The 26696-nt window shown below is 48.9% G+C and overlaps 1 protein-coding gene across 3 annotated transcripts in view; it reads right to left on the bottom strand.

The window, feature by feature from the left end:
• SHANK3 (SH3 and multiple ankyrin repeat domains 3) overlaps positions 1–26696 on the bottom strand; it is a 297280-nt gene that overhangs the window by 188767 nt on the left and 81817 nt on the right. For all 3 annotated transcript variants that reach the window (XM_066634645.1, XM_066634644.1, XM_066634647.1), the window contains exons 5-8: positions 14179–14330; positions 11102–11269; positions 9995–10111; positions 8555–8632 (exon numbers count right to left, since the gene is read on the bottom strand). In XM_066634645.1, coding sequence (XP_066490742.1) covers positions 8555–8632; positions 9995–10111; positions 11102–11269; positions 14179–14330 — 515 coding nt within the window. The remainder of the gene's footprint in view (positions 1–8554; positions 8633–9994; positions 10112–11101; positions 11270–14178; positions 14331–26696) is intronic.

Raw genomic sequence — 26696 nt, 5'->3', positions numbered from 1 at the left:
GATCCAACAAGGCAGCCATGAAGTACAGGTACTTGTTGAACTTATGTGGATTATTCCCCACACCTAATGGCATCAAATTTGACTGGCTTGCTTTGTCTTAGCCACTCTTTCTCCAGATTCAGCAATGAATTGATGTGGTGTAGGGTGCTGTTCCAGTGCTAGTGATGCTGAAATGCTCATGTTGGCCCCAAAGCTTTTCTCAGAAATGTCTTTGAAGATAGTGCTGGTGTGAAGCAGACTACACACCTTTGACACATTGGCAAAGGTAGGCTAGCCTCATTCAGGCCATAACTGACACACAGCTGAATGCTGGGCACAAAGCACAACAGCCACTTCAATCGGGTCTACTGATTCCACCTGCTGCATGAGGGGAAAAACTACGTGTTCCTCCACATCATTCTAGAGGTCCATGTTCTCCATAAGAACATAAGAAGAGTTCTGCTTGATCAGGCCATAGGCCCATCCAGTCCAGTTACCTGGATTTCACAGTGGCCCACCAAATACTTCATGGAGCACACAAGACAGTAAGACACAACATGCATCCTGATGCCCTCCCCTGCATCTGGCATTCTGAGGTGGCCTACTTCTAAAATCAGGAGCTTGCACATACCCATCATGGCTTGTAACCCATGATGGACTTTTCCTCCAGAAATTTGTCCAATCCCTTCTTAAAGGTGTCTACAAGGCAAGACGCCGTCACCACATCCTATGGTAATGAGTTCCAGACTAATTTAGTTGGCAACTTTCAGTCTCGAGAGACTCTGGTATCGCGCTCTGAAAGGTGGTTCTGGAACAGCGTCTAGTGTGGCTGAAAAGGCCGATTCGGGAGTGACAATCCCTTCCACACTGGGAGCAAGTGCAGTCTGTCCCTGGTCTGTCTCCCTGGCTATGGGCCTTCCTTCTTTGCCTCTTAGCCTCAGACTGTTGGCCAAGTGTCTCTTCAAACTAGGAAAGGCCATGCTGCACAGCCTGCCTCCAAGTGGGCTGCTCAGAGGCCAGGGTTTCCCACTTGTTGAGGTCCACTCCTAAGGCCTTCAGATCCCTCTTGCAGATGTCCTTGTATCGCAGCTGTGGTCTACCTGTAGAGCGCTTTCCTTGCACGAGTTCTCCATAGAGGAGATCCTTTGGGATCCGGCCATCATCTATTCTCACGACATGACCGAGCCAACGCAGTCGTCTCTGTTTCAGTAGTGCATACATGCTAGGGATTCCAGCACGTTCCAGGACTGTGTTGTTTGAAACTTTGTTCTACCAGGTGATGCCGAGAATGCGTCGGAGGCAGCGCATGTGGAAAGCATTCAGTTTCCTCTCCTGTTGTGAGCGAAGAGTCCATGACTCGCTGCAGTACAGAAGTGTACTCAGGACGCAAGCTCTGTAGACCTGGATCTTGGTATGTTCCGTCAGCTTCTTGTTGGACCAGACTCTCTTTGTGAGTCTGGAAAACTTGGTAGCTGCTTTACCAATGCGTTTGTTTAGTTCGGTATCGAGAGAAAGAGTGTCAGAGATCGTTGAGCCAAGATACACAAAGTCATGGACAACCTCCAGTTCATGCTCAGAGATTGTAATGCAGGGAGGTGAGTCCACATCCTGAACCATGACCTTAAGGCTGATTGTCAGTCCAAAATCTTGGCAGGCCTTGCTAAAACGATCCATGAGCTACTGGAGATCTTTGGCAGAGTGGGTAGTGACAGCTGCATCGTCAGCAAAGAGGACGTCATGCAGACATTTCAGCTGGACTTTGGACTTTGCTCTCAGTCTGGAGAGGTTGAAGAGCTTTCCGTCTGATCTGGTCCGGAGATAGATGCCTTCTGTTGCAGTTCCAAAGGCCTGCTTCAGCAGGACAGCGAAGAAAATCCCAAACAAGGTTGGTGCAAGAACACAGCCCTGCTTCACGCCGCTTCGGATGTCAAAGGGGTGTGATGTGGAGCCATCAAAGACAACAGTGCCCTTCATGTCCTTGTGGAAGGATCGGATGATGCTGAGGAGCCTGGGTGGACATCCAATCTTGGGGAGAATCTTGAAGAGGCCATCCCTGCTGACCAGGTCGAAGGCCTTCGTGAGAAAAATCCAGGTGTTCAAGCAATTTATAAAAAGCTCAATCATGGATTCAGAAAACTGAGTTTTGTGACACATTCATCTAACAAGACAAATGGAGGGCTGCACATTGGACCCCTCCAAACAAGTTTCCAGTACTTTTCCTACTGGCAGCTAAAGTCTCTGTTTGTTAAAGAGTGAGTGGCTTTCTTTTATTCCATCATTAGGATGACTTTTATCCTGGCCCTGAAGACACTGGCACTCAAGATCATTAGATATCTCAACTATGCAACTCTATGGTGCTGGGAAACTTCAGCCTAGGCCCTTGGGACAACTGCAGCTCAGGACTTCATGGCTGCCATGGCAACCAAGCTCAGGGCTAGCTTCCACGCACAGGGCCAGCTAGGCAGGCAGAGATCAAGGGTCTTAATGTGTGGATGGTGGTGTAGGGAGGAGGGGTCTAGATTCATTAGGCACTGGGGAACATTTTGGGACAAGCGGGGCCTGTACAAGAGGGACGGGCTTCACTTGAACCAGAATGGAACCAGACTACTGGCACATAGCATTAAAAAGGATGCAGAGCAGCTTTTAAACTGATCCTTGGGGGAAAGCCAACAGGAGCCGAGGGGCATCCGGTTCGGGACTCCTCATCCCTATGGGATGAGGATGGGGAGGTTAGAGAACAACAAGACAAAGGCAGAGTAGGAGAAGAAATTGGGAAAGGTAGCGTGATGGGATGTGATAGACAGTTTGGCACAGTGAGAGGATGCAGGGACAAAGGAGCGAATAAGTAGCGCATCCTGGGGTATTCCATGTACAAATGCTTTTATGCAAATGCCCAAAGTCTCAAGCAAAGATGGGAGAACTGGAATGTCTGGTGACAAGGGAAAACATTGACATAGTGGGCATAACGGAAACCTGGTGGAATGCGGAGAATCAGTGGGATACTGCAATCCTGGGCTATAAACTCTACAGGAGGGACAGGCAGGGGCGGGTTGGAGGTGGGGTGGCTGTTTATGCTAAGGAAGGGATAGAATCCAGCAAAGTAGACTCTGAAGGTGGGTATGAATCTACCGTAGAATCTCTGTGGGTTAAATTACCAGGCCTGAGCAGTGATGTAATACGGGGGCGTACTATTGTCCTCCAGACCAGAAACCAGAAGGGGACCTTGAAATGAGGAAACAGATCAGGGAGGTGACAAGGAAGGACAGGGTTGTAATCATGGGGGACTTCAATTTTCCTCACATCGACTGGGTCAATTTGTCTTCTTCAAAAAGGAGACCGGATTCCATGACATGCTAAATGACTGTGCCTTAAAGCAGCTAGTCATGGAGCCCACCGGAGGACAGATGACTCTGGATTTAATATTGTCCAGTACTCAGGACCTGGTTAGAGATGTCAATCTTACTGAGCCATTGGGGAACAGTGATCATGCTGCGATCCATTTTGACATGCACATTTGGGGGAAGAATACCAGGCAAATCTCTCACAAAAACCCTTGACATCCAACGAGTGGACTGAGGAGGCTGGTAAGAAGGAGGTTGAAAGGGAAGGTAAAAAGAGTCCAATCTCTCCAGAGTGCATGGAGGCTGCTTAAAACAACAGTAATGGAGGCCCAGCAGAGGCGTATACTGCAAAGGAAGAAGGGGCTCCACTAAATCCAGGAGGGTGCCCGCATGGCTAACCAGCCAAGTTAGAGAGGCCGTAAAGGGCAAGGAAGCTTCCTTCCGTAAATGGAAGTCTCGCTCTAATGAGGAGAATAAAAAGGAACATAAACTGTGGCAAAAGAAATGTAAGAAGGTGATACGGGAGGCCAAGAGAGACTATGAGGAACGCATGGCCAGCAACATTAAGGGGAATAATAAAAGCTTCTTCAAATATGTTAGAAGCAGGAAACCCGCCAGAGAAGCGGTTGGCCCTTGGATGGTGAGGGAGGGAAAGGGGAGATAAAAGGAGACTTAGAGATGGCAGAGAAATTAAATGAGTTCTTTGCATCTGTCTTCACGGCAGAAGACCTCGGGCAGATACCTCCTAACCGAGGAGTTAAGTCAGATAGAGGTTAAAAGAGAAGATGTTTCAGACCTCATTGATAAATTAAAGATCAATAAGTCACCGGGCCCTGATGGCATCCACCCAAGAGTTATTAAGGAATTGAAGAATGAAGTTGCAGATCTCTTGACTAAGATATGCAACTTGTCCCTCAAAACGGCCATGGTGCCAGAAGATTGGAGGATAGCAAATGTCACGCCTAACTTTAAAAAGGGAAAGAGGGGGGACCCAGGAAACTATAGGCCAGTCACCCTAACATCTATACTGGGTAAGATGGTGGAATGCCTCATCAAAGATAGGATCTCAAAACACATAGACGAACAGGCCTTGCTGAGGGAGAATCAACCTGGCTTCTGGAAGGGTAAGTATTGCTTCACAAACCTTATAGAATTCTTTGAAAAGGTCAACAGGCATGTGGATGTGGGAGAACCCGTGGACATTATATATCTGAACTTTCAGAAGGCGTTCAACACGGTCCCTCACCAAAGGCTACTGAAAAAACTCCACAGTCAGGGAATTAGAGGACAGGTCCTCTCATGGATTGAGAACTGGTTGAAGTCCAGGAAACAGAGAGTGGGTGTCAATGGGCAATTTTCACAATGGAGAGAAGTGAAAAGCGGTGTGCCCCAAGGATCTGTCCTGGGACCAGTGCTTTTCAACCTCTTTATAAATGACCTGGAGACAGGGTTGAGCAGTGAGGTGGCAAAGTTTGCAGATGACACCAAACTTTTCCAAGTGGTGAAGACCAGAAGTCATTGTTAGGAGCTCCAGAAGGATGTCTTCAGACTGGCAGAATGGGCAGCAAAATGACAGATGCGCTTCAATGTCAGTAAGTTTAAAGTCATGCACATTGGGGCAAAAAATCAAAACTTCATATATAGGCTAATGGGTTCTGAGCTGTCTGTGACAGATCAGGAGAGAGATCTTGGGGTGGTGGAGGACAGGTCGATGAAAGTGTCGACTCAATGTGCGGCGGCAGTGAAGAAGGCCAATTCTATGCTTGGGATCATTAGGAAAGGTATTGGGAACAAAACGGTTCATATTATAATGCCATTGTACAGATCCATGGTAAGGCCACACCTGGAGTATTGTGTCCAGTTCTGGTCGCTGCATCTCAAAAAAGACATAGCGGTAATGGAAAAGGTGCAAAAGAGAGCGACTAAGATGATTACAGGGCTGGGGCACCTTCCTTATGAGGAAAGGCTATGGCGTTTGGGCCTCTTTAGCCTAGAAAAGAGGCGCTTCATGGGGGACATGATTGAGACATACAAAATTATGCAGGGGATGGACAGAGGGATAGAGAGATGCTCTTTTCCCTCTCGCATAACACCAGAACCAGGGGACATCCACTAAAATTGAGTGTTGGGCGGGTTAGGACAGACAAAAGAAAATATTTCTTTACTCAGCGTGTTGTTGGTCTGTGGAACTCCTTGCCACAGGATGTGGTGATGGCATCTGGCCTGGACGCCTTTAAAAGGGGATTGGACAAGTTTCTGGAGGAAAAATCCATTATGGGTTACAAGCCATGATGTACATGTGCAACCTCCTGATTTTAGAAATGGATTGTGTCAGAATGCCAGATGCAAGGGAGGGCACCAGGATGCAGGTCTCTTGTTATCTGGTGTGCTCCCTGGGGCATTTGGTGGGCCACTGTGAGATACAGGAAGCTGGACTAGATGGGCCTATGGCCTGATCCAGTGGGGTTGTTCTTATGTTTACCATTCAGAGCGCGATACCATAGTCTTTAGAGACTGAAGGTTGCCAACTAACTAACTAACTAACTAACTAACTAACTAACTAACTAACTAACTAACTAACTAACTAACTAACTAACTAACTAACTAACTAACTAACTAACTAACTAACTAACTAACTAACTAAATAGTTGTTACCATGGTCCTGGGTATTATGGTCTGTTATACTGTTTTTATATTATGATGTATGTTGTATAGAATGTGTGGATGAGTGTGCAGAGTGATTGTTAGAATTGTAGTATATATTTATGCTTGTATCTTGAAGGCGCATAAATTTTGTTATGCTGTAGCACAATGACAATAAAGTTGTTACTACTATTACTACTACTACTACTACTACTACTACTACTACTACATTATTCACCCCATTTAGTGACTAAATGCGGTATAGCTTCAATATCAATACATTCTGGGGTGACAATGGAGAAGCAAGTAACCCAGAAGTAGATCTTTAAAGTTATCCTTGAGAAGCTTGCAACTGGTGCGGTTCAACAGCATGAAAGTAGGAAATTGGATTTGGGTGCTGCTTTTCTTGTTACAAGTCATTTAAAAGTGGACCCCACTATCAGTTGTAAGTCAAGTCAGTGGATGCCAAATCAGTGGATTCCGAAGTCCCACCTGTATCTAGTGATGTCCTTGGGCCACCTGTCTATTCTTCCATCTGGTATTCTTTTCAGCTTGTAGAACCTGTGGACAGGATTCTCTGGACTGTGAGGCCAGCCACTTGCCCACTCATTCCTTATCTGGCATGGCTAATTAGAGCTGTGCAGAGAGGGCTGGCTGAGTGCACAGGGAGGGTGTTGAATTCATCTCTAAGAGAGGGGGTGTTGCTGCCAACCTTGAAGCAGCTGGTGGTTTACCTCCTCCTGACAAAACCCTCCCTGGATCCCAATGACTTGAACAACTTGGCCAGTCCAAAATATTCTATTTTTTGACAAGGTGATCAAGCAGGTGGTGGATTCCCAGTCTCAGAGGGTCCTGGAAGAAGCTGATTATTTGGATCCATTCCAGTCTGACTTCAAGCTGGAGTTTGGGACGGATACTGTTTTGGTCTCAGGCTCCTTTTTGCTAGACTGAAGAGGCCCAAATGCTGTAGCCTTTCCTCACAGTGAAGGTGGCCCAGTCCAGTAATCATATTGGTTGCTCCCTGCTGCAATTTTTCCATCTCCTCTATATCCTTTTTGAGATGTGGCAACCAGAACTGGACACAATATTCCAGGTTTGGCCTTACCATTGATTTATACAATGGTATTACAATATTAGCTGTCTTATTCTCAATGCCTTTTCTAATTATCCCAAGCATGGAATTAGCCCTCTTCACTGCCGCTGCATATTGGGTTGACATTTTCATCGAGCTGTCCACCACCACCCCAAGATCTCTCTCCTGATCTGTCTCAGACTGCTCAGAACCCATCAGCCTATATGTGAAGTTTTGAATTCTTTGCCCCAATGTGCATGACTTTACACTTACTTACATTGAAACGCATCTACCATGTGTTTCATGGTCTGAAATGCATCTACCAGACTCCCAGTTTGGAGAAATCCTCTGGAGCTCCTCACAATCACTTTTGGTCTTCACCACTTGGAAAAGTTTGGTGTCATCTGCAAACTTGGCTACCTCACTGCTTAGCCCTGCCTCCAGGTCATTTATGAAGAGGTTGAAAAGTACAGGTCCCAGGACAGATCCTTGGGGCACACCGCTTTTCACATCTCTCCATTGTGAAAATTGCCCATTGACACCCACTCTCTGCTTCCTGGTCTTCAACCAGTTCTCAATCCATGAAAGGACCTGTCCTCTAATTTCCCGACTGTGGAGTTTTTTCAGTAGCCTTTGGTGAGGGAACACCATCTGAAAGTCCAGATATATAATGTCCACGGGTTCTCCTACATCCTCATGCCTGTTGACCTTTTCAAAGAATTCTAAAAGGTTTGTGAGGCAAGACTTACCCTTACAGAATCCATGCTGATTCTCCCTCAGCAAGGCTTGTTTGTCTATGTGTTTTAAGATTTTATCTTTGATGAAGCATTCCACCATCTTACCTGGAACAGATGTTAGGCTGATTGGCCTATAATTACCCAGGTCCCCTTTCATTCCCTTTTTAAAGATTAGTGTGACATTTGCTATCCTCTAATTCTCTGGCACCATGGCCATTTCAAGGGACATTCAGGAAGTCTTTCTTTACACCATGCATCATTAGTTTGTGCAATTCTTTGCCATAGGATGTGGTGATGGCCACAGATTTAGTTGGCTTTAAAAGGGGATCAGACAAATTCCTTGATGAGAAGAGCTCTATCATGAGAAGAGCTCTATCAACCATGCATTATGTCTAGATGCAGCAGCAGTCCATCTTGCCCGAATATTGGTTGCAGGGTGGCAATGATGCAAGGAAGTGCTTACCTTTCTCCTGCTTGCAGGCTTTCCAGAGGCTGGTGGTAGGCTACCATGGGAAAAACAGGCCTGGATGAGCCCCTATTGGTTTGACTAAGTAGCATTCTCTATTGTTCTCTTGGTTAAGAGAGGACTATTTCCTACCTGCTTATTTGGCCCTGCCACCCCCAACCCTCCTGCCCCCAACACAGCCCAAGCAAAATGACTGTGGCACAAATAGGCAGGAGACACCCTGGTAGTCTTGGATAGCACCTACCAGCTTTTTCTGGTGGAAGAGTAAGTGTCTGAAAATGGAAGCCCCTACCCATGCCCAGCTTTGTTCTCCTACCTGAAACGCTGTCTGGCTGTTGTAGTTCCGAATCTCCTTACTTGCACCACGGAACAGAAGTACCCGAGCACAACTCTCCTATTGGAGGGAGAAGACAAAGTAAATAATAGGTATTCCTGTTGGGTAGAAGAGAAGAGAGACTGAACTTTGGCTGAGACAGAGCAGAGGTGGAGGCAGAAGAAGCAGCTGTATCAACTGCCTCCCCAGTCGTAAAAGGGTCTTCCTGTGGTCAGTGATGGACTGCAGTTCCAATTCTACGCAAAACACTGTCCCCGTGGCTCCCACTCCCCATCAACTGTGTCTAGATGTCTACAGGAAGCCAGTGTACTTCCTGGAGCACCCATGCATGTAACATTCTCACTCTTCAAATCCCAGCAGAGAAAGGAAGTAAATAGCAATCAGTCAAGGACATTATCAAACAGAATGCCTTACAGCATTCTAGCTTCACCCTAGGACTATGTAGCCAAAGCCACTTTTCTGGATCCCATCCAGCCTCAACACTGTTTGCTCTGAAGAGCAAGGGAACAAAACAGCAGGTTGTGAGCAGCAGGGCAGCTGTTTCCTGCAGAGCTTTGTTCACCTCCCAACTCTGGTTGCTCACTTCTACCAAGTCCACTTTGTGTGCTGCAGTCTGGAGAGGACACTTTCGTCCCTGAAGGTGCCACGCCTTGCAGTCTCAGCTCTTCAGGCAGCATGAGGTGCCACTACTCTGCTTGTATGTTCAGCTCAGATCCATGCTTCACCAGTTCACCACAAGCCTCAAGCCAGTCAGTGGCTCCTGGCATTCAAATTAGAACCCCAGTCTTGTCATATGTCAAGCCCCAGAGCTCCTTGGTGCTCCTGAAATGAAAGCCACCTGGATGGGATGTCAGGGATTCACCCTGAACTCTACAAGGAGCCACCAGAACTGAAAAGCTCCAGCTGTTTGGAGTGGTAAGTACAAAAGGCAAGGGCAGGGAACTTCCAGGGTTTGGCAGAAATCAAAAAATTTCAATGCATCCTGCCAGTATAAAACTTGTATAATTAAGCTGCTGCAAGATTTTAGAGCTAGTCTCTATAAAATTAAGCCATATCTTGGTGGTTAATTTGAAGGGGAGAGAGGGAAAGAGGGGACAGAACTCAAGCCATCCTAATAGCTCTCTGCAGTGGTCTACGTTAAATGCCCTGTCACTAGTCCAAGGCAACTTAGGATGACAAGCATTGAAGATATACACTCAACATTCAGAGGCACTCCCAGTAAAAGTGTTTCAGAAATGCACCACAAGAAGGTCCATCTGAAACAATGCCACACACTTCACTGCAGTCCAAAAGCCCATAATGGGTTTCCTGCCTGCAATGCTCAGGGCTGCCCAGGTGTTGAGGGAGGAGCTGCTCCTCAATTCCTACAGCTGAGTCAGCCAGGAGGGTCCAAGATGGGGCAAGGGAGGAGGGGGGCCTCACCTGGTTGTAGAGAGCGCAGATGTGAAGGGCAGTGTTTCCAGAAGCATTCTGTGCTGTCATGTCAGCCCCGTAGAATAGTAGGTGCTCCAGGTGTTGTACGTGACCATAGCGGCAGGCCTGCTCAGGAAGGGAGAAAATACAGGAGGTTGGGCTGGAGAGCTCTGGGCTCAATAGCCCCTCTCAGAGTTCCCAGCTGATTGTCTACCATTGACTGATTGTGCACCAAGTCTCAGAAATGCACACAGCATCCATCCTTGTTGGAGGATTCTCAAAGAAGTATATCATTTCTCCATCCTCTTCCCAAGGGGGCAGTTGTACCTTAAAAGAATCCTGGAAGGCCATGTGGGTGGACAATGCACCGAAGGAATGAACAGAGGCCATGGCCTGTAAATCAAGGCTTTATTTCTAAACAACAGCAGATAGGGACTTTGCTTGCTGGGGTGCTCCATTCTTAACTTGATGGATGAAGTCCCTTGGGTTAAGTAGATCCTCCCCTCAAAGAGAATAGCCTAGAAAGGGTGTATAGGTGAGTGCTGATGCAGTTGATGCCCATCCCCAAAGTTAAGATTAGATAGAGTTGAAGGCACTATTGGAGACAAACCTTTGCCATTTCTGGGGTGCAAGCATTGTTACCCACTGTTGCCACAGAAATCATTCTTTAGAAAGCAACTCCAGGTGCTGCAGAATTTCCAATGTCAGAAAAAGTTTTTTTGAATCAGTTCTTTACAGGTTACATTTTCCATTCCAACTTGAGATAGGGGGAAGGGACAGTCTTTTAGGGATTCCACCTTGCAGATATTCCCACTCCTGATACTACTTTTGGAGAGGTAAGAATCACAAATGAGGACAAACAATCTGTTTTGTGGGTCCCCTCTTTTGTCTGCAGTAGTGGCATGGCTTGAAGGCCCAGGTCTGCTGCATAAAACTGATTTCCAAATTCAAGCCTCTGAGACCAGGTGTCACTTGGCAAGTAAAAACATAAGTAAGAAGAGCCCTGCTAGATCAGGCTAAAGCCCATGTAGTCTACCTTCCTGTATCTCACAGTGGTCCACCAAAAGAATAAGGCAGACCTCCACCCCACACATAGGGACCATCTTAGCCACTCACCTGGTGGATTTCTTGCCATCCATTTTCATCTAGGCAGCCCACCTTGGCATAGTCATGCAGCAGAAGCTCACAGGAGTAAGGATCTCCTCCGACCATGGCACTGTGGTACAGAGGAGTCAATCCACGGCTGTCCTTGTAATCTGTAGAGGCACCCAGATCTAACAGCGTCTGTACAAACATAGTCACAATGGGGGGGGGAGGAGTAGGGTCAGTGTTTACCAAACTTCTCAGCATTGTAGAGACAGAAGGAGGCTGAGGCAGGTTCAGAGCTCTAACATGCTGCAAAGCTTTTCAAAAGTTGGCATTAGTAGCACTGCAAGGAATTGGGAAGAACATGCCTTCTCCTGAAACTTGTGCACAGAGGAGGGCAATCAACATAAGAACATAAGAACAGCCCCACTGGATCAGGCCATAGGCCCATCTAGTCCAGCTTCCTGTATCTCACAGCGGCCCACCAAATGCCCCAGGGAGCACACCAGATAACAAGAGACCTCATCCTGGTGCCCTCCCCTGCATCTGGCATTCTGCCATAACCCATTTCTAAAATCAGGAGGTTGCGCATACACATCATGGCTTGTAACCCATAATGGATTTTTCCTCCAGAAATGTGTCCAATCCCCTTTTAAAGGCGTCTAGGCTAGACACCAGCACCACATCCTGAGGCAAGGAGTTCTACAGACCGACCACGCGCTGAGTAAAGAAATATTTTCTTTTGTCTGTCCTAACTCTCCCAACACCCAATTTTAGTGGATGTCCCCTGGTTCTAAGAGTGTAAAGAGCATCCTCTATCCACTCTGTCCATCCCCTGCATAATTTTGTATGTCTCAATCATGTCCCCCCTCAGGCATCTCTTTTCTAGGCTGAAGAGGCACAAACACCGTAGCCTTTCCTCATAAGGAAGGTGCCCCAGCCCAGGAATCAACTTAGTCGCTTTCTTTTGCACCTTTTCCATTTCCACTATGTCTTTTTTGAGATGCGGCGACCAGAACTGGACACAATACTCCAGGTATGGCCTTACCATCGATTTGTACAACGGCATTATAATATTAGCCGTTTTGTTCTTAATACCCTTCCTAATGATCCCAAGCATAGAATTGGCCTTCTTCACTGCCGCCGCACATTGGGTCGACACTTTCATCGACCTGTCCACCACCACCCCAAGATCAAGAAATGACACTGCCAAAGTTCCACATTTCAAAAGCAGTTTAGATAGTTAGCTAGAACTATGAGCAGCATGGCTGTCTTCTTTCCCATCATAAGCACATTAGCTCAGCACATCACTGGATGCACTGCAAAAAAAACCTCTGCATCACCCCACAGCAGGATGCTCAGCAAAGTGAGTACAAGGGGCTTAGGGTAAGCATGAGCACACATCAGGCACTGGTGCTTCAAGGCTGACACAGTAATGACCACACATGCATGTTGCCATACATGTGCTGCTCCCTTGAACCTCCTATTGCACCAAAAGGACATATGCCTGCCTCGCAGTCTCCCTCATGCTTATCCTAAGGATGGCACAGCCCTGATAACCTCCATATCACTCCCTCTTTTAGTGTGTGAGAGCAGACAATTCTAGTGACAGTTGGGACAGAAGGAGAGTGCTCATCACAGGATGTGGTTGCAACTTCCAATCCGTACATTGTTCTTTGAACTTGAGGAGCTAAAGGGAATCCTCAAGGTTCTTCTAGAGAAAGGCTTCCTGGGATTAAGTTCTAGTACATAGACATAGGAGGTGCCCTAGGAAAAGAGACCATAGGATGCCATCCAAACAGCAGTGAGTGTGCAGACAAGGCAGCCAGTCAAGGACAATGAGCAGGAACAGCAACTGATGTGCAGACTGGCCATTAGCTCTGCCTCAGAACTTACAAACCATCCCTCCCATATATTTAAGTCCATTCTAGCCCTGTGCATAACAGAGCAAAATATGGAAGAAGCTGGAATCTAGCAGCTGGGGCTAGTGAAACAGTTTTTGAAACCCACAGAGTTCCATAGAAGAGATCATAGAATCATAGCATCATAGAGTTGGAACAGACGTAATAGGCTATCTAGTCCAACCCCCTGCCTACAGCAAGAAATTTCCCTAGAGTATCTCCAACAGGCACTTGTCAAGCCTCTGCTTGAAGATCTCCAGTGAGGGAGAGTCCAGCACCTCCATCAGCAATCTGTTCCACTGCCAAACCACCCTGACCATCAGGAATTTTCCTGAGATGCAATCAGAATATTTTCTCTTGCGGTTTATACCCATTGGATCTAGTTCTACTTTCAGAAGCAGCTGAGAACAAATTTGTCCCTTCTTCCATATGACAGGTATTTGAAGAGAGCTAGCATATCCTCTCTCAACATACAGTGTTGATATGCACACAGTGTTTATGTGCAAACAGATGGCACACAGTGTTCCAGTTTCCAAGCCCAGAGGTTATGAGGGCAACGCATAACCAGGGCAAGTTATGTTTGCCTTTTCTTCCTCAGCCAGAGGAGAAGTGAGAAAGAGAGAGCAGTGAGAAGCAAGCAGTAGTGCCTGTAGAGCCAATCCCTTGTCCTATTTTGTGTTTGGTGAGTGTGTTAGGCCAGGGTGGCATTGGAGGATGTCCAGGTTGGGCACCAGCTGAGGGCCACATCCAGAAAAAAGTTCTCCTGTCTGAAACAATCCCTTGAGCTACTGATTCCCTCCCCCCCAATTCACTGAGGGGGAGCCCTGGAGGAGCTACTGCCAAGTGCCTTCTCCCCTCGGCTTGGGATGGTTCCAGTGCAGTCCCAGAACAGCTAAAAAACTGGTGCCATCCCTTCCCAGTGTCAGTCAGGAGTTTCCCCCCACAATTTCTAGAGCCACCAAAGCAAGACATTGCAACCCTCCCTGATAGTGGGCAACCACACACTGGCCAGACTGCCAAGTTTGAGGTAGTCTCCCAACATGTCCACTTTACCTCAGATTTTGGAGATTAAACCACCATGGTAATCTTAGCTTTGGGCCAAACTAACCTGCAGTAGCAGAAACTCAAAAGCAAGAATAGTTGTATTTTGGACAAATCAGTGAACCAAGGACAGATTCAATGAAAAGTGGCTCCTACAACACTCACCATCAGGGCAGTGTGGTTTCTGCACCGGACCGCTTTGTGAAGCGCAGTCATACCCTCGTGTGTCCTGAAGTCCAGGTGGGCGCCTCCATTCCTCAGGGCCTTAATCACTTCACCACTGTACTCCAGCTGCGCAGCCATCGTCAGCGGGCATTCTAGAACAATCCCCCAAGCCAAGGAAAGAGAAGGCACAGACCTGAGTCACAGGTTCAACAGCAACCCCTGCCTGAGCTGCTCTCTGTCCGTGGGTGAGGGCAGGCCACTACCGCCCACCTCACAGGGGCACATGGAGCCAGCCACTGCACCAAGGCCTCATCCACCTCCAGCATCAACACTCAGTCCACTATGACCTCTACTTCTGTTTAAAATGTGTCTTCTGTGTGTAAGGGGATGACTAGCATATAATAGTGAAGTGTCCCTGTCCCAGAAGATTTACAGTTTATACTGGATAAGCACAAATTGAAGTGAAGCCTCCTATACTTGGCATTTGGCAAATGAGCAGTGTAAGTGGATTGTTCTGAGATGCTGAGAAAGAAGCAGGAGCACAACTGGGTACTGTGTGTTCAGTAATGTTCCCACTAACCTACCCACACCCACACACATATTGATGTAGGAAAATGAGGGATCTGGAATCACTGGCATACCTAAGCCATCTGCTGCCTGGTGTCACATAAAATTTTGGTGCCCCCTATATGACGTTCCTGCACTCCTGTCTTCAAGCAAGGCTTGGTGTTAATGAAGCCTCTGAAGCCAAGGGGAGCTGTGCCCTCCTTGCTTCCAGAGGCTTGTCTGAGCCTGGGGCCCTCCAGGGGCTTCCAAATGCCTTATAAGGCAAAATATGTCACTTCCATTTTCCTAAGGAAACTGGAAGTCGTGTCTTTTTGCCAGTTTTGACCATTCTGAGCCTTGCAGAGGCAGCATGCAGATGTGTGCTGCCTCTGCAGGGCTCAGAAAAGCCTCCAGAGGTGAGGGGAGCTTCAGAGCTTGGGGGTGAACAAGGACCAGTGACGGCCATCACGTATGCGGCCTGTTGCTGTTCAGAATGTTACTAAGCAACATTCACCTGTATTATTAATGTCAGCCTAGGGCTGACATGTTAGTATAAAATTATACAAATAAAACACACATGTATTGTTGAGAATGTATGTGGGGGGGGGGGTGTATCCACAGATTCAGTATCCACACATTCACTTCTCCACAGATTGGGTCAGGCACCCCACCCACTCACCTCCGGAGAGTCCTTTGAGCCCAACAGAGACTGTGGATGTCCTCTGCCAGATCCAGAATGAGCCCGACAGTGAAAAAGTCACTTCTGGTTTCTCTGTGAAAGCAGATGTTTTTAATGCCTTATAAGGCAGTAGGAGGCCCGGGGAAGCCGTCAGACTACCCTCCAGAGGTGAGGGGAACAGAGCTCCTCTCAGTTCTGGAGGGTAGGGAGAAGTAGTTGCCTCCACAGTTTCACAGAACTCCCATGAATACAGGGCATGCCTTATTATTAGAGGAAGAGGAACTTATTACTATATTGTATCAATGTAAATTTTCTTCTGTGTTGGACCTAGGGCCTGCTTGATACCATCATACATCCCCTTGATGTTTCCCGTGTCAGCTGCTATCTGTATCTGGGAACAGAGCTGGAGCCAGTAGTCATTAGCACATCTTCTGGCAGCCTGCTGGACTTTGCTGCGAGCAGCTCGGAGGACCTGAAGGTTGCGCTCACTCGGACAGGCCTTGTATGCTGCTTGAGCTCTCCTCTTTTCCTCAATGACTGGTGTCATCTCCTCAGAGTGGGCTTCAAACCAGACTGCCGTCTTGTTGGTCTTCTTGCCAAATATGGACAAGGCGGTGTTGTAAACGGTATTCTTGAAATGTTCCCATCTGTTGGATGCGTTTGAATCGGCCAGGCCTGGAAGAGATTCCTCAAGTGCTTGTGCAAATTCCTCCACTTTTCTCTGATCCCAGATCTTGCTGGTATCAATGCGAGGTCTTCCTTCCTTTTTCGTGTGATACAGTCACTTTGTTTGCAGTTTCACTCTGCTGCACACCAGGGAGTGGTCAGTGTCGCGGGCAGCACTGTGATAACTGCGTTTGATCTTAATGCTGCGAAGGCTGGACTGTTGTCTTCGATGGCTCCACATCAGACCCCTTTGACATCCGAAGCGGCGTGAAGCAGGGCTGTGTTCTTGCACCAACCTTGTTAGGGATTTTCTTCGCTGTCATGCTGAAGCAGGCCTTTGGAACTGCAACAGAAGGCATCTATCTCCGGACCAGATCAGACGGAAAGCTCTTCAACCTCTCCAGACTGAGAGCAAAGTCCAAAGTCCAGCTGAAATGTCTGCGTGACTTCCTCTTTGCCGACGATGCAGCTGTCACTACCCACTCTGCCAAAGATCTCCAGCAGCTCATGGATCGTTTTAGCAAGGCCTGTCAAGATTTTGGACTGACAATCAGCCTGAAGAAAACACAGGTCATGGTTCAGGATGTGGACTCACCTCCCAGCATTACAATCTCTGAGCATGAACTGGAGGTTGTCCATGACTTTGTGTACCTTGGCTCAACGATCTCCGACACTCTTTCTCTCGATACCGAGCTAAACAAACGCATCGGTAAAGCAGCTACTACGTTTTCCAGACTCACAAAGAGAGTCTGGTCCAACAAGAAGCTGACGGAACATACCAAGATCCAGGTCTACAGAGCTTGCGTTCTGAGTACACTTCTGTACTGCAGCGAGTCATGGACTCTTTGCTCACAACAGGAGAGGAAACTGAACGCATTCCACATGCGCTGCCTCCGACGCATCCTCAGCATCACCTGGCAGGACAAAGTTCCAAACAACACAGTCCTGGAACAAGCTGGAATCCCTAGCATGTATGCATTGCTGAAACAGAGACGCCTGCGTTGGCTCGGTCATGTCGTGAGAATGGATGATGGCCGGATCCCAAAGGATCTCCTCTATGGAGAACTCGTGCAAGGAAAGCGCCCTACAGGTAGCCCACAGCTGCGATACAAGGACATCTGCAAGAGGGATCTGAAGGCCTTAGGAGTGGACCTCAACAAGTGGGAAACCCTGGCCTCTGAGCAGCCCACTTGGAGGCAGGCTGTGCAGCATGGCCTTTCCTAGTTTGAAGAGACACTTGGCCAACAGTCTGAGGCTAAGAGGCAAAGAAGGAAGGCCCATAGCCAGGGAGACAGACCAGGGACAGACTGCACTTGCTCCCAGTGTGGAAGGGATTGTCACTCCCGAATTGGCCTTTTCAGTCACACTAGACGCTGTGCCAGAACCACCATCCAGAACGTGATACCATAGTCTTCCGAGACCGAAGGTTGCCAACAATCAATGTAAAGGCAAGCATTGCAACATCAAAGCACACTGAAACAAAATAAATCATTCTTTCTCAGGTTGCTTTTAAAATGTACTGTGGACTTTACAAAATCATTAAAATTTTGATCTTTTCTATAAAAAATGCATTATTGATACATGACAAGATAGAATTAATATGCAGTGCAAAAATCACTTACATTCTCACTTAAGATTAAACCCCTCCACCTTAAACAGTATAAAACAGTGTCCAACACTGAGCTAAAGTTCTCCCTCAGCTCCTTCACAACAAGAACTTGCTGCTGCAAGAACCTTACTTGGCTCTTATGGATTGGCCTGAGCTGACATGGCAGCTCCTTCCTCGACCGCCTTGCGAGATCCACCACTATTATCACTGACACTGCAGGAGACTTTGGTCAGCTGTGGAAGCAGCACTTGATGTTAGGTGAGCCACCTTTGCTGCCCCAGCCACCTAAGCATCCCTGTGGCGCCTTTCTTGGCCTGCTGTGAAGATGAGACATGGGACCTGTGGAACCCACTGCTGTTGCTGCTACCACCGCTCCCCACAGCTGTGGGTCCTGCAGTGGATGCCCAGTGTTTCCACTGTTGCCCTTCCACATGATGGACTCTCTCAAGAAGCCAGAAGAATGATGATGATTGCTGGGGGCAAGTAACTAAGAAGTGGCAATGAGGAAGTGGCTAAGAAGTCGCAACAGGCAGGTCAGCTAGATGCATGGAGTGATGGTGCAGGAATGCTGCAGGGAGGGCAGAGGAGAATGACACTGATACCAAGCGTGCCACTCAGGGACACAGGATCTCCTTACCCCTTAGGGCAACGTTGCTACTTTGGAATCTAAGGAAGAGTTAGAACTGTACTTTGGAAATACTTAGCAAAAAATATAAATATAAAGCAAATTATGCCATTACACAAATGTAAGTAGATCACATAGCTGATTTATAGCTCATTACTGGCAAATGTATCAATTATTCATAAACACCATATTAATTGAGGGGGGAAAAAGCACCACAAGGTATTCAGGTGTGCATTAGATGCCTTGCCATTAGGTTTGATGAAAATTCCAAGACGTAATAGCTTTTCATCTCTACCGATAAGATCTTGTCATATAAATTGCTTGTATCCACTTAGATTGGACACATAGGGATCACTCCCTCAGTGGCGTAGCTAAGGGGGATAGCAGTCGCACCGGGTATCAAGCTTTAGGGGGGCAACAAGCTGAGCTTGACACTTGTGGCCAAAATTGTGAAAATACTGGTATATATGAATAATACTATCATGTTATATATGATTGGAAAGGTATTTAATGCAGAATGCAATGAAACAAACCATACTGGAATATCTGTATTCTGTCAAAAGTTATGGCCAATTAACCAGAAAATGAAAACCCAACTGCCTTGTGGAACAAAAAAAATGGATTTGTTTAACTCCAAACGGACCTATGAGACTGATGGTTCTGAGTGTCAGTGAAATGTTATTATGATACAGCACGGAACCAATAACTTTTTATTTATTTACTTAATTAAATTTGATTTTGTCATGCAGGGAGGGGTTAAAAAATCTTCTTTGCCACTGACTGGGGGGATGCAGCAGAGCTGGGGGGGGGAGGTGGATTCCTCCCAATTTTCACTTTTTAAAAAGCCCGGGCATTATGTCACTTCCGGTTGTAACATCACTTCCAGGGCAACATTTTGAGTTTGGCACTGGGCTACATGATCATTAGCTACGCCACTGCACTCCCTGCTTTGTCTCCTATGTCAAATCTGCAATAAACTTTGGGTAAAGTTCTCAACTTACTGAGAATCTATTTTTCTATCAAAATACACACTCATAAACACTAATCTACTACTGCTTGTGTAAACACACCACCTCAGGCCAAGTTTATCAGGTTCAAAATTTAAAGCAATGGAAATGGCTAGTAACAGTCACTCTTAGTGCCTGCCTCTGCCTTGAGGTCTGTGCAAGCAGTGCCCTCCATATCAATGTACACCTGGAAGCACAGCACTGAACTTCATCAACTGCCCTTCGCCAGTGCTGTACCTCCACCAACACTTCTTAGCACTCCTTTTGAGGAGATTCCTCCTCCACTGGTGTAGCTGCCATAGGGCTGGGGGTATCCTGTGATACTGGGCAACACTTCTTTGGGGCAGTAGTGCCACTCCCACAGGATCAACAGTGCCATGCCACCTCTTATCTTGTCTGTTTTGCTGTTTTGTACTTGCTTAGTTGCTGTAGATCAGCTACATACTGCGAACTTCTGAAGTTCCACTAAGCTTACAGCAAAGCTACGGAAGCTGTTAAAGATCATTAAGAGTCATTAAAAGTTCATGTTCCTATGCTTTTCTGATCTCTCTGCTTTTAAGCTTAACCCTTCTCCTGCCCATCTCCTCCTGAATAGTGCTGTGGCAGATTAATTACTCTATGCAGGGCTTTTTTTTCTAATCGAACGCACCGGAACAGCGTTCCTGCACCTTTTTTATGCAGCCCCCCTCCCCGCAGGAAAAAATGAATGGAGCCCTATGGAAAGTGAAAGTAAGCTGTAGCGCGCGTATACTCGTGAGTAGGCATACTTACCATAGTTCATCAGAAAGGGCAGGCCGAGAGGAATCCAACAACACCAGAATGGCCGCAATCCAATGAATGCAGCCCCCAAAAAGGAAGATGGAGGCCCTGCCTCCCTCCCAACTGCAGTCTATTGAGCCATATGGAAAGCAAGCAGTCTCACGTCGCGTTTATTCATGAATAGGCAGACATGCCTTGGCTGTTGGCCAGGCCAGGAAAAGGGGAATGTGACGACACCAAGATGGTCCCGATCCCATGGAGTTGGAGATACTCCAGAAGGCAACCTATCCTCGGGAGAAGTGGAAAGACAAACGGAATGCAGGGGGGAGGGGCAAGAGAGGGGTTTGTGGGTATCAGGAAACTGGAGAGGGAGCAGTAGAGAGACAAATGGGATGCAGGGGGAGGGGCAAGAGAGGGGGTTGTGGGTATCAGGAAATTGAAGAGGGAGCAGTGGAGAGACAAATGGGATGCAGGGGGAGGGGCAAGAGAGGGGGTTGTGGGTATCAGGAAATTGAAGAGGGAGCAGTGGAGAGACAAATGGGATGCAGGGGGGAGGGGCAAGAGAGGGGGTTGTGGGTATCAGGAAATTGGAGAAGGAGCAGTGGAGAGACAAATGGGATGCAGGGGGGAGGGGCAAGAGAAGGGTTTGTGGGTATCAGGAAACTGGAGAGGGAGCAGTAGAGAGACAAATGGGATGCAGGGGGAGGGGCAAGAGAGAGGTTAGTGGGTATCAGGAAACTGGAGAGGGAGCAGTAGAGAGACAAATGGGATGCAGGGGGAGGGGCAAGAGAGAGGTTAGTGGGTATCAGGAAACTGGAGAGGGAGCAGTAGAGAGACAAATGGGATGCAGGGGGGAGGGGCAAGAGAGAGGTTAGTGGGTATCAGGAAACTGGAGAGGGAGCAGTAGAGAGACAAATGGGATGCAGGGGGAGGGGCAAGAGAGAGGTTAGTGGGTATCAGGAAACTGGAGAGGGAGCAGTAGAGAGACAAATGGGATGCAGGGAGGAGGGGCAAGAGAGAGGTTAGTGGGTATCAGGAAACTGGAGAGGGAGCAGTAGAGAGACAAATGGGATGCAGGGGGAGGGGCAAGAGAGGGGGTTGTGGGTATCAGGAAATTGAAGAGGGAGCAGTGGAGAGACAAATGGGATGCAGGGGGAGGGGCAAGAGAGGGGGTTGTGGGTATCAGGAAATTGGAGAAGGAGCAGTGGAGAGACAAATGGGATGCAGGGGGGAGGGGCAAGAGAGGGGGTTGTGGGTATCAGGAAATTGGAGAAGGAGCAGTGGAGAGACAAATGGGATGCAGGGGGGAGGGGCAAGAGAAGGGTTTGTTGGTATCAGGAAACTGGAGAGGGAGCAGTAGAGAGACAAATGGGATGCAGGGGGGAGGGGCAAGAGAGAGGTTAGTGGGTATCAGGAAACTGGAGAGGGAGCAGTAGAGAGACAAATGGGATGCAGGGGGAGGGGCAAGAGAGGGGGTTGTGGGTATCAGGAAATTGAAGAGGGAGCAGTAGAGAGACAAATGGGATGCAGGGGGAGGGGCAAGAGAGAGGTTAGTGGGTATCAGGAAACTGGAGAGGGAGCAGTAGAGAGACAAATGGGATGCAGGGGGGAGGGGCAAGAGAGAGGTTAGTGGGTATCAGGAAACTGGAGAGGGAGCAGTAGAGAGACAAATGGGATGCAGGGGGAGGGGCAAGAGAGGGGGTTGTGGGTATCAGGAAATTGAAGAGGGAGCAGTGGAGAGACAAATGGGATGCAGGGGGAGGGGCAAGAGAGGGGGTTGTGGGTATCAGGAAATTGGAGAAGGAGCAGTGGAGAGACAAATGGGATGCAGGGGGGAGGGGCAAGAGAGGGGGTTGTGGGTATCAGGAAATTGGAGAAGGAGCAGTGGAGAGACAAATGGGATGCAGGGGGGAGGGGCAAGAGAAGGGTTTGTTGGTATCAGGAAACTGGAGAGGGAGCAGTAGAGAGACAAATGGGATGCAGGGGGGAGGGGCAAGAGAGAGGTTAGTGGGTATCAGGAAACTGGAGAGGGAGCAGTAGAGAGACAAATGGGATGCAGGGGGGAGGGGCAAGAGAGAGGTTAGTGGGTATCAGGAAACTGGAGAGGGAGCAGTAGAGAGACAAATGGGATGCAGGGGTGAGGGGCAAGAGAGGGGTTTGTGGGTATCAGGAAACTGGAGAGGGAGCAGTAGAGAGACAAATGGGATGCAGGGGGGAGGGGCAAGAGAGAGGTTTGTGGGTATCAGGAAACTGGAGAGGGAGCAGTAGAGAGACAAATGGGATGCAGGGGGGAGGGGCAAGAGAGAGGTTAGTGGGTATCAGGAAACTGGAGAGGGAGCAGTAGAGAGACAAATGGGATGCAGGGGGGAGGGGCAAGAGAGAGGTTAGTGGGTATCAGGAAACTGGAGAGGGAGCAGTAGAGAGACAAATGGGATGCAGGGGGGAGGGGCAAGAGAGGGGTTTGTGGGTATCAGGAAACTGGAGAGGGAGCAGTAGAGAGACAAATGGGATGCAGGGGGGAGGGGCAAGAGAGAGGTTTGTGGGTATCAGGAAACTGGAGAGGGAGCAGTAGAGAGACAAATGGGATGCAGGGGGGAGGGGCAAGAGAGAGGTTAGTGGGTATCAGGAAACTGGAGAGGGAGCAGTAGAGAGACAAATGGGATGCAGGGGGGAGGGGCAAGAGAGGGGTTTGTGGGTATCAGGAAACTGGAGAGGGAGCAGTAGAGAGACAAATGGGATGCAGGGGGGAGGGGCAAGAGAGAGGTTAGTGGGTATCAGGAAACTGGAGAGGGAGCAGTAGAGAGACAAATGGGATGCAGGGGGGAGGGGCAAGAGAGGGGTTTGTGGGTATCAGGAACCTGGAGAGGGAGCAGTAGAGAGACAAATGGGATGCAGGGGGGAGGGGCAAGAGAGAGGTTTGTGGGTATCAGGAAACTGGAGAGGGAGCAGTAGAGAGACAAATGGGATGCAGGGGGGAGGGGCAAGAGAGGGGTTTGTGGGTATCAGGAAATTGGAGAAGGAGCAGTGGAGAGACAAATGGGATGCAGGGGGGAGGGGCAAGAGAGAGGTTTGTGGGTATCAGGAAACTGGAGAGGGAGCAGTGGAGAGACAAATGGGATGCAGGGGGAGGGGCAAGAGAGAGGTTAGTGGGTATCAGGAAACTGGAGAGGGAGCAGTAGAGAGACAAATGGGATGCAGGGGGAGGGGCAAGAGAGAGGTTAGTGGGTATCAGGAAACTGGAGAGGGAGCAGTAGAGAGACAAATGGGATGCAGGGGGGAGGGGCAAGAGAGAGGTTAGTGGGTATCAGGAAACTGGAGAGGGAGCAGTAGAGAGACAAATGGGATGCAGGGGGAGGGGCAAGAGAGAGGTTAGTGGGTATCAGGAAACTGGAGAGGGAGCAGTAGAGAGACAAATGGGATGCAGGGGGGAGGGGCAAGAGAGAGGTTAGTGGGTATCAGGAAACTGGAGAGGGAGCAGTAGAGAGACAAATGGGATGCAGGGGGAGGGGCAAGAGAGGGGTTTGTGGGTATCAGGAAATTGGAGAAGGAGCAGTGGAGAGACAAATGGGATGCAGGGGGGAGGGGCAAGAGAGAGGTTTGTGGGTATCAGGAAACTGGAGAGGGAGCAGTGGAGAGACAAATGGGATGCAGGGGGGAGGGGCAAGAGAGGGGGTTGTGGGTATCAGGAAATTGGAGAAGGAGCAGTGGAGAGACAAATGGGATGCAGGGGGGAGGGGCAAGAGAAGGGTTTGTTGGTATCAGGAAACTGGAGAGGGAGCAGTAGAGAGACAAATGGGATGCAGGGGGGAGGGGCAAGAGAGAGGTTAGTGGGTATCAGGAAACTGGAGAGGGAGCAGTAGAGAGACAAATGGGATGCAGGGGGGAGGGGCAAGAGAGAGGTTAGTGGGTATCAGGAAACTGGAGAGGGAGTAGTAGAGAGACAAATGGGATGCAGGGGGGAGGGGCAAGAGAGGGGTTTGTGGGTATCAGGAAACTGGAGAGGGAGCAGTAGAGAGACAAATGGGATGCAGGGGGGAGGGGCAAGAGAGAGGTTTGTGGGTATCAGGAAACTGGAGAGGGAGCAGTAGAGAGACAAATGGGATGCAGGGGGGAGGGGCAAGAGAGAGGTTAGTGGGTATCAGGAAACTGGAGAGGGAGCAGTAGAGAGACAAATGGGATGCAGGGGGAGGGGCAAGAGAGGGGTTTGTGGGTATCAGGAAACTGGAGAGGGAGCAGTAGAGAAACAAATGGGATGCAGGGGGAGGGGCAAGAGAGAGGTTAGTGGGTATCAGGAAACTGGAGAGGGAGCAGTAGAGAGACAAATGGGATGCAGGGGGGAGGGGCAAGAGAGGGGGTTGTGGGTATCAGGAAATTGGAGAAGGAGCAGTGAAGAGACAAATGGGATGCAGGGGGGAGGGGCAAGAGAAGGGTTTGTGGGTATTAGGAAATTGGAGAGGGAGCAGTGGAGAGACAAATGGGGTGCAAGGCGGAGGGGCAAGAGAGGGGTTTGTGGGTATCAAGAAGTTGAAGAGGGAGCAGTGGAGAGACAAATGGGATGCAGGGGAAGGGGCAAGTGAGGGGTTTGTGGGTATTAGGAAATTGGAGAGGGAGCAGTGGAGAGACAAATGGGATGCAGGGGGGAGGAGCAAGAGGGGTTTGTGGGTATCAGGAAATTGGAGGGACTAGTGAAGAGACAAATGGGTTGCAGGGTGAGGGGCAAGAGAGGGATTTGTGGGTATCAGGAAATTGCAGAGGGAGCAGTGAAGAGACAAATTGGATGTAGGGGGGAGGGGCAAGAGGGGTTTGTGGGTATTTGGAGAGGGAGAAGTGGAGAGACAAATGGCATGCAGGGGGAGGGGCAAGAGAGGAGTTTATTGGTATCAGGAAATTGGAGAGGGAGCAATGGAGAGAAAAATGGGATGCAGGGGGAGGAGCAAGAGCGGGGTTTGTGGGTATCAAGAGGCTGAAGAGGGAGCAGTGGAGATACAAACGAGATGCAAGGCGGAGGGGCAAGAGAGGGGTTTATGGGTATTAGAGAATTGGAGAGGGAGCAGTGGAGAGACAAATGGAATGCAGGGGAAGGGGCAAGAGAGGGGTTCGTGGGTATCAGGAAATTGAAGAGGGAGCAGTGGAGAGACAAACAGGATGCAAGGGGGAGGGGCAAGAGAGGGGTTTGTGGGTATTAGGAAATAGAAGAGGGAGCAATGGAGGAAAAAATTAGAGGCAGGGGGAGGGGCAAGAGAAGGATATGATGGTATCAGGAAATTGGAGAAGGAGCAGTGCAGAGACAAATGGAATGCAGGGGGGAGGGGCAAGAGAGGGGTTTGTGGGTATCAGGAAATTGAAGAGGGAGAAGTGGAGAGACAAATGGGATGCAGGGCGAGGGGCAAGAGAGGGGTTTGTGGGTATCAGGAAATTGGACATGGAGCAATGGAGAGACAAATGGATGCAGGGGGAGGGGCAAGAGAGGGGGGTTTGTGGGTATCAGGAAATTGGAGAGGGAAAAGTGGAGAGACAAATGGGATGCAGGGGGAAGGGCAAGAGGTGTTTGTGAGTATCAGGAAATTGAAGAGAGAGCAGTGGAGGGACAAATGAGATGCAGGGCGAGGGGCAAGAGAGGGGTTAGTGGGTATCAGGAAATTGGAGAGGGAGCAATGGAGAGACACATGGTATGCAGGGGGGAAGAGGAAGAGAGGGGTATCAGGAAATTGAAGAGGGAGCAGTGGAGATAGAAACGGAATGCAAGGGGGAGGGACAAGAGAGGGGTTTCTGGGTATTTGGAGAGGGAGCAGTGAAGAGACAAATGGGTTGCAGGGGTGAGGGGCAACAGGGGTTTGTGGGTATCAGGAAATAGGAGAACTTGCAGTGGAGAGACAAATGGGATGCAGGGGGAGGGGCAAGAGAGGGGGGTTTGTGGGTATCAGGAAATTGGAGAGGGAGAAGTGGAGAGACAAATGGGATGCAGGGCGAGGGGCAAGAAAGGGGTATGTGGGTATCAGGAAATTGGACATGGAGCAATAGAGAGACAAATGGGATGCAGGGGGAGGGGCAAGAGATGGGGGTTTGTGGGTATCAGGAAATTGGAGAGGGAAAAGTGGAGAGACAAATGGGATGCAGGGGGAGGGGCAAGAGGGGTTTGTGGGTATCAGGAAACTGAAGAGGGAACAGTGGAGAGACAAATGAGATGCAGGGCGAGGGGCAAGAGAGGGGTTAGTGGGTATCAGGAAATTGGAGAGGGAGCAATGGAGAGACACATTGTATGCAGGGGGAAGAGCAAGAGAGGGGTTTCTGAGTATCAGGAAATTGAAGAGGGAGCAGTGGAGAGACAAACAGGATGCAAGGAGGAGGGGCAAGAGAGGGGTTTGTGCGTATTTGGAGAGGGAGCAGTGGAGAGACAAATGGGATGCACGGGCGAGGGGCAAGAGAGGGGTTTGTGGGTATCAGGAAATTGGAGAGGGAAAAGTGGAGAGACAAATGGGGTGCAGGAGGGAGGAGCAAGAGACGGGTTTGTGGGTATCAGGAGGTTGAAGAGGGAGAAGAGGAGAGACATATGGGATGTAGGGGGAGGGGCAAGAGACGGGTTTGTGGGTATTAGGAAATTGGAGGGAGCAGTGGAGAGACAAACAG

This window comes from Tiliqua scincoides, chromosome 7, assembly GCF_035046505.1.
Source record: "Tiliqua scincoides isolate rTilSci1 chromosome 7, rTilSci1.hap2, whole genome shotgun sequence".
Classification (NCBI taxonomy): domain Eukaryota; kingdom Metazoa; phylum Chordata; class Lepidosauria; order Squamata; family Scincidae; genus Tiliqua; species Tiliqua scincoides.
Note: the sequence above shows the minus strand (reverse complement) of the source record. Positions and strands in the feature narration are given on the sequence as shown.